The sequence below is a fragment of the Limulus polyphemus genome, unplaced genomic scaffold, assembly GCF_000517525.1.
Source record: "Limulus polyphemus unplaced genomic scaffold, Limulus_polyphemus-2.1.2 Scaffold2225, whole genome shotgun sequence".
Lineage (NCBI taxonomy): Eukaryota > Metazoa > Arthropoda > Merostomata > Xiphosura > Limulidae > Limulus > Limulus polyphemus.
The window spans coordinates 101,974-113,618 of record NW_013667835.1 but is presented as its reverse complement, the minus strand read 5'-3'; the positions used below and the strand labels follow the sequence as shown (position 1 = coordinate 113,618).

The following is an 11,645-nucleotide window of genomic DNA, read 5'->3' as shown; positions in this document are numbered from 1 at the left end:
TGTGTGTGTGTGTGTGTGTGTGTGTGTGTGTGTGTGTGTGTGTGTGTGTGTGTGTGTGTGTATATGTGCATGTGTTTGTGTGACTATCTAACAGTACATTGGGATAATACAGAAGACAGAAAGTTGTTATTTGAGATAACTTCCATCTTAAGTAAACAAAACACACTTCACCTAAGAAGACATCATTGATTGAAAGTCTACAAAAATTCAATTATTACATCAAACTTTTGTTTACAATTTGTAAGCTTAAGTGATGAGTGTTGTTTTTACTATTTAAAAATCCTGTTACACTCCACACATTTAAGAATGTGCAATTTATTTTGCTTTACAAAAACAATTACTATATTAAAAGTTCTGATGCTACCAGATCTTTTACACATTTTTTTTTAATCCCTAAGTTGATAATTCATATTCTGGGGGACTTGTGACATGTTTTCACACTTGGGATGACTTTTTTATTTTACTATGTTTTGATTTGTTTTTCTCTGCTAGTGCAAAGAAAAATTACAGCTTTAATGTTTTCATACTTTTCAAAGTATAGACTTTTCTACTTTTAGTGTATGCCACCTAAAGTCAGTTGTTCTAAGTAAGTCACTTTAAACACTGTTATCCTAATGTGTATGTGCACACGTGTGTGATATCAATAGTAAGTTTCCTAGTGAATAAAATCCAAATTATAGCAAATTCTAAGCACAACAGCAAGTTAATGCAACGGTTTAGCATTACAAAATTTACAACAATTAGTACATTAAGTAAACAAACTACAACATATAAATCCAAATTAAGCTCTGAAACACCTTTGTGCACAGATCTGAAGGACCTGTTGTTTGTTTTATTTTATTATATTACTAAAACATTTGACATCGTAATGATCATAACAGATGTATATTAACATACATTGATAATTTAGTGGTACACAAAATTATGAAACTAGCACCAACTCATTTTTTTAACCCTTTCGCCCTGGGTATTATCGCGTATGACACAATATTTTAGTGTCTTACATTCAGAATTTTATTAAACTACTTTTTGTTTACGTTATACCAATTAGTATAATAAATTAGCATAAAATCGTAGCTAATAATCCATATTTTAATAGTATATAAGTTTTAAGTTCTTAATTTAATAAGAAAATAAAAAACAAATCTTGAACTTCCCCTAGTGTGACATATTTTCTCTAAGTCTCTTGTCATCTCTATTTTGTCAAACACTCCTTGAAAAAGTAGGAAATTAAATTAACTGCACATGGCCCAAGTGATGTACAACATATTATAGCACCGACAGTAGTTAGACATGGTTCAATGGTCAATCAAAAGGGCAACAAAACAATAAAATTTAATTATGTATACTGTTACAAGCTTAAACCTACTTAGGATAAACTAATGTAGTTTCATGTTACAATTTGAAGTTATTCTAGAAAGGAAAAAAAAAAAAGAGTAATTTAGATTTAATTAAATTTTTTTTTGGTGATTATGAGGTTGGTCAAATTGACCAATCTCATATAGATTAGGGTAGATAAAATAACAGATGAAATATAAAGTTTTATTGGAAAAAAAAGTTTGAAATGCATTTAGGAGGTTTTAGGGATTACACAATGGAAATTTGAGATTTCTGAAATGAAGAAAAAGATTTTTAACCTTAATATGAAAATTACTTTGCACATGGACTATTCACAACATATACTCAAATGGACAAATCTTTATTTTAGTTTATTAAAAATACTTCACTAAAAATATAATTTTTTGTATGTGAAAGACTTGTAATGTTAACTAAAAAGACTGCCAAATTTTGTGAAGATATACACACCATATTGAAAGTTAGAAGTATTAAATCTATAAAGATTTTAAACAAGTACAAATAGGTCATGTGGTCAGTCAAATCGGCCAACCCCCATCTTGAAAGAGTTAATTGGACCAATTGCCTACTGCAGAAGTAATGTTGAATATAATTTCAAACTTACTACATGTATCTTCATGAAATTTGGCAAGCTTTTACAGAACAATACAGGTCTTTTGTACACCTAAAAAATCAAATGTGCTAATCAAGTATTTGTACTCAAATAAATGTCATGCAAAGTGCAAGTATATTTGCTTGTGATTATACACAACTATAATCAATATACATACAAATTTTAATGAATATAATATAAATCAAGAACTCTGGTCTACAGTTATCCATGACAGGTACTTTCTAAAGCTGCAAGAAAATATGAAAGTCAAAATAAGCAAAAGTGCTGTAAAATAAAAATACAAACAGAAATAATCTCACTAGTACAAAGTAATAATTTGCAAGAGATGTTTAAAGCTCTCAGCATTATTGAAGAAATATATATATATTTTTTTCTTTTTTTAAATCTTACTAATAAGCTAGGAAGACTGGTATACAAATATGTCAGGTGATATTAAAACTTCAAATGTTATAAAAACTTATCATTAAAAATTTCTTTTAAAAGCACATAAAAGAAGTATCTAGCTTGCAGCCATTAAGTTTTATACCTTGAGTGATTGAGGCAGCAACGTTGATGGAGAAGACCTTTCAGTTTGGATAACTGAGGCAGCATTTTTCGTTTGGAAGCCCTTTGAACTACTCTCTACCTCTTCAAGACTATGCTCAATTTTTTGGTAAGCATCCTTTTTTGATGTGACTGGGATGAGTTCAGATGGTTGAGAAGGCCTGCTGGTTGTAGTAGAGATATCAGTTGGAACTAAAGAGAGAGCAGTGGAAGGCAGATGAAGAGTTGTAGATGGTCGACAAGGTGAAAATGCATTGCCTGCCTTTATTGAAGGAGGAAGGCCAGTTAATTTCTTTACTGGAGGTGAGACTGAGGACACAGGTCGGGGAAGAAAGCTACATTATATACAACATACATATATATAAGGTTTGTAAAAAATATAAGATGTTTCTTCAAACTAACAGCATAAACAAATTTCACAGCATTCTGGTATAAAATATTTTAGCATAAAATTATTGAAACAAATCTTAAAACAGTTATTTTTATTTATCTCTTACAGATTTTCCTATTATTTTCTCAATTTCTACCATTTAGGTTTCTCTTCTAATTTCATTTCCATTCCTAGTATTCTGTCTGCAGTGAAATAAGGCAGTCATGAGTATGTCTACATTTTGATACATCTAATACAAAGTGTCTAGAAATTGTTGTGCCAAAGTTAAAATGTAATACTATATAAATGAAGAAAAATAACACATACAGTACAATATATGTTGACTTAAAAACTCATAAGTTTAATTCAATCTCACCAGTTCATGGTTTAAACTAAGACTCTTGATTCTCTCAAATGATGACTATTCAGAAAGCACAAACAATCATGTTTTATATGGAATTTATATTGTATGTTGTTTTTGTCCAACACCAATTACACCAAGCTAATCATGCATTGGCACCACTCAACAATGTAATTAACCAAAGGCATAAACATCTCTGGATGACTTAGCATGAGTGAAAACAATATCATCTCACTGACTGAGTTAATAGACAAAGATATTTGGATATGCTTGTGAACTTGAACTTTTTCTTCCTGCAGTTGGAAGTTGACAATATTATTTGTATGTGCTTCTTCCATAAGACAGGATGTACACCATTCCACTTTCAATTTTGTGTTCACGAGACACTAAACATTGACCTGCTAAACTGTTGGACTGGCTGTATAGGACAGTTATATGAGGCATCACACTCGGCAAGCTTAACAATACACAGGGGTTATGTCAAGACCATACAGTTTACTCAGGCCCATGAAAGCCCTGAGAAAAGTATGTATGTTTGTTTACATTCATCTCAACCAAACGTAAGTAAAATAATACTCTAAATCACAACACAAGTAAAACTAGGTTTCAGATTATTTTGTGTAATATTATGGTGAAGATGTGTAAGGTAGAGAGGCCTCAAAGATTTCTGTGCTGGTCCTTTTCAGTAGTGAACCACAAGTTGAATCTATGTATCAGACAGGCCTCAGTGTCCCCAAAGTGTTAGTGTTATGTATCTTACTAGGTGGCCCATATAATTTGGGACAAGGTATCATCAAACAGATCCTTGGATCCCAAAGTGTTGATTTTGTGTATTTTAGGAGTGGGCCTATGAGTATACATGAATGTACAGCTAATACATGATATCAGACAACGTGTCAGGAAAAGCAGCCGATGCAACTCCACAAAGTATACATTTCAAATTGTTTGATAAATGGTGAAAACACCTAGAGTTTTGCACTATGGCTGTTTAAGAGGCAGTTAACAAAAATATAACTCTCTCTCCAAATTTTAAAAATACAAAATATTAGATGCGTTTATTCTGAAAATAATGCTGTATTTTCAGCAGTTATATTTTAGCACACAAAACAGTATTAACATGCAATATGATTCCTACAATGATCTGAATAAAAATTCAATACATAAAAAGATATTCATGTTTAGAGGGCTAATACCTATATACTATGAATGTACTGTACACTAGAATTTTTAAACCAATTGAACTTGTTCATTATTTGGTAAATTTTTGATCAGAACCTCCCTGTTTTGAAAAGCTTATGGAATTAAGAAAACTCAGAGAAACATTTTCTGGTTGAAAATCAGCTTTACCTATACTTAAAGTTTAATGTACATATTTAAAACAAGAAAACAAAATCATGATAAGATTATTTTTACCTACAATATTTAGCTGTTTATATGTATAGACAGCAAATGGTGGTGTCTGAGATTTATTACTTGATTATGGAGACACAACAATAAGGCCACAAGTTTCAGCATTACCTAAAAATTTATCATTGCTTCACAATCCAACTATATTTTGATGAAAAACTAGCTCTGATTGGATAAAATAAATAAACTTACAAGAAGTTAAGCCACTGGCTGCTAAACACTATCTTTATCAGTAATGAATAAATATTCCTCCATTCTTGCCCATAAAAAGTATGGATTTTCTTGAAAGAGTGTTACTGCCACATCCTGGTGAAAATTACTATCAAAAAACACTGCAAAAATAAAAACTTAAACCATACTGATTTTTATGTTAAACGTACAACATTTACTGTAATAATTACACAAAATAAACAATGAAAATTTAATTTTTCAGTTTTTGTCATATGCATACACTGCCTTTAGTAATAATATTAAGCAATTAATAACGTATCATTTCACCATACCTTCTAGGACCATTAAATCGTCTACTGGGAAGGTCTCCAATGTTTCCATTCTCTGCTGATAAAAAAAACACATCAATAAACAATTTTCTGAAGACAAACTTATCAGTGTATAAACCAATAACTTTAACTCTCTGTACGCAGTCTTGGTAATTTTGACTGACCATTAAACTATACATACTATAACTCTAAATTTACTTGGTGTATGTTTAAGAAATTTGGCAAGCTTTTTATAAAAATTAAAAGGTTGCTTTATGCAAAAAAATTCAACTTTTTAATAAACTATTTCAATAAAGATTTGTCTGTGAATTTCTGAAGCCTTTATTGAGTCAGAGCCAGTCTGAGTGAAGGGTGATTTTCATGCAAAGAATAAAAGGATTTCTTTTCACCTTAGAGTTTCATACTTCATTTACATAACCTTTAAAATATTCAAAATGATTATTAAATGGTTATCACTATTTTAGTAAAATTTTATATTTTCTCTACTCTAACACTAACAGAATACTTTGCTCTTTGGTTAGTAAATAAAACATCAATGTACAGTTAAAATATAAAACAAGTAATATTGTTCTTTCCTCTAAACACACATATTTAACATACAAATATTTTCAGTTTACAAATAAATGGAATATTTACATAATACTAAAAATAAAACAAAAAAAAAACTCTTAAACCTATATATTTACAGTGCAATGACAATATAACTTTAAGTTTTGCTCTATCCGAACATGTTTAAACTTTCTTGATAGTTTTTCAAAGCTATGTTTCATTAGCAAATGATCAAACCACTTGACATGGTACCAAAATAAGGTGGCTACCAAGGCCTTCAGAAAAATTAAAAGAACTGCTTTAAAATCAAGAAACAGATAGCATATTGTCAGGGGATGATAGGTTCTTATCAAAAATAAAGTTATTCTTTGGGATGGGCAGAAAAATTTTAAAAGAAATCTACAAGTGCATTGTTTACAGGCAAAATTATTCACAGCAGTACATAAATTCAAATATGAACTTTTCTTTTTCATATTTTCCATGCATTATACTAAATAAATGTCAGAAAATGTCAAAATATTCATTCTAAAATATTTTTGAGCTTAAATTACTGAAATACAGTTAGAATTAACAAAATTTCATTTTGAAATTTATATCTCTTAAAACATTTATGAAGTGATAAAAGAACAAAAAGAGTTCTGGTACAATAATTTAGAATTAAGTTACTTTTTTAATCTTAAACTTTGTACACGAGAATATCTATCATATATTGAAGTTATGCAACTGCATTGTTTAATGTTTAGAAACAATAAATTATTTATTTATTATCATTTACCAGTTGCATCAATAGCATGTACACTTTTCCGACTTGCTGTTCCAAAAAAAATTAGTGAGAAGTTTATAATTTTAACCCTTTTGTTACATTTGGTAAAATATATATAAAAATCTAGAATTTGTAGTACTCAATGCATAATCAAAATGGTTTGCACTCATGTTTGTTAAGTCTCACAAATTTGGGAATCCAATAAATAATTCATGTAGTTTCCAAATACCCATTTTAGAACATAAAATTATATCAATTACTAAGAAAAAGTATCCTAAAACTGATAATTTATCCAGATTTCTAAATAAGCTATAAATAGCTTAAACAAATTCCACAAGTTATTCATGGCAACAGTACTGTCATCACATGACAATACATTTCTATCAAGTGAATACTCCCCCCATCAAATTCCAAAGGTTGGTCTCAGAGTTTCTATACAGAAGAACCTGCTCTTTCTTTCTGGTTATAAACATGTTCTTCAGCTATTTAAAGTTGATTATCAAACGTTCTCGCAAAGTCATAAAGAGGCTTCTCTAGTGGGTTTGAAGAATTTATTGATATCTCAGCAAATCAAGAATGTAGAAAGTTGAAATTTTAAATTATTGCTGGTTGTTTCTAAGTAATTGGAAACTGCAGCAGCATAATTTTGAAGTTAAATAATTCCAAAGTGGAGAAAATGGAGCTCAGACACAGAAAAAGGAAGATTATCTTTGAAATATTTATTTTTGAAACTAAAAATTTAAAACTTAGATAATAGAAAAACTTGAATAATAAACTAATTTTCCAGGTCAAGTTTACTGAAATACATTGATAATAAAATTGTTTAATTAAATTTTGAACCTAACACTTTACAAGATCATGATACTTGTGAAAGGAAAACACCCATATGTAAAAAGTTTAAATTAAAAAGCATATATACATACCAACTTGATCTCCAGGTATTCGAACAGAAACTATAGAAAATTCCTGAAAGTAAAAGATTGTAAACCAATACATTATTACCATCAAAGAATGCTCCATTACAATTCTAGTAAATAAGTTCATCATTATTCATAAAGAATGTAAACCAATGTTTTTATGATTCAAGTAATGATATTGGAGTTAAAATAATTTAAAAATTAACTATTAGCATTTCCCTATACTTCTTGAAATTACTTGATAGAAATATAAGTATTATGGTAAATGGAACAGTTTATGAAAACTTTTAAAAACCAAATTAAACTTTTACCTATTGTTTCACTATAAAAAAGTTAACCTCTATAAGTAATTCCAATGCTATTTTTTACATAACAGAATACAAAATGATCTATATTAACCTAAAAAGTTGTTTATAATGTACTGGAATAGTATTAGTACTACTAAATTAAGTCCACCCTGCTGTTTCCTGCACAACAAAAAAGTATTTCTATATAATTTCAAATGCTGTATGATACATAACAGTACACAAGTACTACTAAGCTATATTTGTATGGTATTCCCTACATAACAAAACAAAAACAGTGCTATTGTCATGTGTTAATATACTAACAATACATTGTATACAAAAACCTACACTGACAAAACTACTAAGCATTGACTGGTTGGTTGGTTTAAAACATTTAAGAACATTATTTTAAAATGACAATGTAAATATATTACTCTAAAATCAACAAGTTATAATTTCTAAAAGATTTATCTCTATAACATACAATAATAATAATATTTATTACTTAAGTTAAAAACATAATAACAGTATACTAACCAAAAACCTCACAGTTGCATGTTGTTGACTAAACTGACAAACAAATATTTTGTATTTGTTTTGAGTGTTATTTCTTTAACTAATTAGAAATGAATTATTTTTTGCTGTTTGTTCTTTATCCTTTTGTAAAAACAAGAAATGGTGGGCACTATAAAAAATTGCATTTTTTTATTATAAAGTAAGATCTTTGTAAATATTACTAACAATAATTTACTTGTTAATATTAAAATGTAATATAAACCAGATAAAAAGGATAGTGATATTTGTTTAACTTCTACCATTTTAAGGTTTAACTTTAATTAACATAGTTAATTCCGTTTGTTAAATTCCTGTATTGCTCAATATGTTAAAATTTTAACAACTTGAGATAGATTTATTCTACCCATCAATAACTGGAACTTTTATACTATATGTATTTTATCTGTGCTGACAACAGTTAATAAATGTTGAATTTCTTCTACTTGAAATAATTTTGTAGTCAAAAACACTATTCAGTATTCATTTTCAAGAAATTTCTCCAAATAATGTTACTGATTATATATTTCTTCAAGTTGCATAGAAAACTGGAATTTGTGGGGCACAGTCTGCACACACCATACAATTCTGTCATGTCTACAAGACCTGTAGCAAGTTCAATAGTGGAATAGAAGGATTACAAAATGTAAAGATAAATTATACTATTAACAGTAATACTTAATATTAGCTTTTCAATGTAAAACTAGGTGTGGTACAATTGAAAGAATGAGACATGTAAACTAGAATCACCCACACTGATGACATTGTTAATGTTTAACCACTCATCTAGTTCTAAAAATCATGACATGATATGAATATGCCATTCGATCTAGACACTCAAGAAAACAAATTCCCAAATCCTGTGGCGATGTACTTGATGTATTGTCTGTTTGCAAATGTGTGCTTTATGTGAGTAGATTCTCAAGTCCTGATGATTGCTATGTGGATTTGTAATCCAAAAAACCTTTTATAGTAAGTGGTGTAGACATAAACAGTTACTGAATATAAAGGCTCATAAAAATTGTGTGATTTCATACAGACACCCAGTAGCCTAAACAACATGCTTAAAACAAGAAATAAAATTGACTACTGTACTATAAGTGCCAAATGAGGTGAAAAATTAGAGGGTTTTCATGCTTTAGTTGTATTTGCATTTAACTACTGAAATACTTTACTTACAGTATTGATTTTGGTGTCAAAGAACACATGTGGCTTGTGAGGTTTTGACTTTATTGTGTTGCCTTCAGTATAAATTACAGCTGCTGTGACCAGCATCCATCAAGAAACTCTAGCTGGAATTATGGAAAATTTTGGTAGACATCTGTAAATGTTCTTGGATGCTAATGGTTCACATATTGTAAATATTTTCATGTGACTTGCATCTCGCTATCCTCGTGTGTTCTTTGACACTTAAATCAATACTGTAATTAAGCTATTTCAGTATATAAACTCAATACCACTAGAGCATTAAGCTTTAACCACCAATGTTATGTTTTTAAACTTACATTAAGTCAATGACAAGAAATTTGCATTGGATCTTCAGTGGAGGAAGGCCAATACCTCAGTACCCTTATTACACATTGTTTCAAAACATTGGTAACCAATTCAACTTATTTCAGTCCATCATCACATCATGGCCACATTACAAGAACAGCCATAGAGATCTGTTAGTATACATTTTATTCATTGTGATAACTCTTATGCTTAATTTGATAATGTTTAAAGGATAAATTTTTTGTCATTAGTTTAAGGAGTATTTTCTTGTTTTTATTTGTACATGAGTGTCTAGTTCTTTTTTCTCATTGTAAACGTTTTTAAAGATTGGGCAGACCTGTGATCTTTGACTAAATTATAAATTTAAGTATAAAGTTTACTTGTACATGATTTATAGACTAACTTCAGCTTAATTTCATTAGTGGATCATATGACACTACACAATATATGATTACAACCAAATGAAATCTTTAAATTTTACCTGATCATCTGGAGAGCAAGACAATCCTTTATTTACATTTTGAGCAGACAGTTTGGCATTTGGAGGAGGTGATTTGATGGTGTCAGTTCTGCCTTCTGTTATGGCTTCATTTCTGTTCTTATCTTCATGCCAACCTTGATAAGGAGGAGGAATATTGTCAGTAGCTTTACAACCATCTGGAGACATAGATCGCCTCTTTCTCCCAAGGCCTGATGAACCTACTTGGCAGTAGAATAATGCTTTTAAAGAATTATCAATATTATTTCTTTTACAGACATGAGTAAAACATTAATACAGATCCTAGTACAAACATGAACATTTTCATCAAAAGAATGAAGTCTATATGAATTATCTGCTTTAAATTCTCACAAACATACTTCAGGAAAGTTAAACATAAGAAATTAACAACTTTATATTTCTTTTTCAAAAATTATGAAGTATAAATTACATTAAAATGATCTTAAATTTTCTTTGTCAGAAATTTTGAACAACAGTTTTAAATTCAACATTATTCTCATGCTTTACTTATTTGAAATTTTTCTTCTGCCTAGTAATAAAACTTAATTTCAGATAATGTTTCAGATAAAGTTGTGTAATATTACAATGATTTGGCTTACTTAGATATCTTATGTCCATACATGGGATAAAGTTATTGTTGCTTTCACAAAACAAAACACAAAAGAAAAAGCTTTGTATATCCAACCATTACATTTACATACAAATGCTGGATATATCTATAACAGCTTATTATATAGATCATATCCTAGTGTGACTGGGTATTCTAAGGTTCACTGAGCTCCTGTTGAGTAATTAGGTAGAAACAGCAGAGAAATAGGAGGAATTGAATTTCTAACCAAGAATCTGAATTCTTGTAACATCATCTGAGTTTGGTGCAAAGAAAGAGAGTGGACACAAGTTGAATACAAAGAAATAATCTTTATTTCAACAAAATCATAAACTTATTCGTATTTACACAGTAATACACACACAAATAAACTTTTACAAAAAAAATAATGCAAAAATAAAACATTCTTCAATACAGAAAATTACCATTAAACAAATACACCACCAGTGGTGGGTCTAGGAGATTATGATCCTTAGATAGGAAATACAGATGGACTCATATATATCAAAGCATTATTTAACAATGCTCTATATGCCCTACTTGCACTTGTTTTTATTCTTTTTAATGAGATTCACTTACCTTTCTTTCATTTCAAGTAATTACAGAAATTAAGCATTCTCATATATAGACATTATTATTTTTTCTTTTTACTATAGATATTACAGCAAACTTTCTAAGAGCAAAACAATAGGTTTTTAATAAATCATCATTCCATCAACACCATAAGGCATACCACTGGGACAAAAGTAGTGATAGAAGTAATCTACTAAGTTTGCTTGTTTGTTTGTAATTAAGCACAAAGCTACACAATGGGCTATCTGTGCTCT

At 29.3% G+C, this 11,645-nt stretch overlaps 1 protein-coding gene across 1 annotated transcript in view; it reads right to left on the bottom strand.

The window, feature by feature from the left end:
- The window catches only part of LOC106466330 (serine/threonine-protein kinase unc-51-like), a 157,640-nt gene that overhangs the window by 61,593 nt on the left and 84,402 nt on the right, over positions 1–11,645 (bottom strand). The window contains exons 12-15 of the mRNA XM_022394311.1: positions 10,194–10,414; positions 7,386–7,428; positions 5,154–5,208; positions 2,496–2,847 (exon numbers count right to left, since the gene is read on the bottom strand). Of these exons, the coding sequence (XP_022250019.1) occupies positions 2,496–2,847; positions 5,154–5,208; positions 7,386–7,428; positions 10,194–10,414 (671 nt within the window). The remainder of the gene's footprint in view (positions 1–2,495; positions 2,848–5,153; positions 5,209–7,385; positions 7,429–10,193; positions 10,415–11,645) is intronic.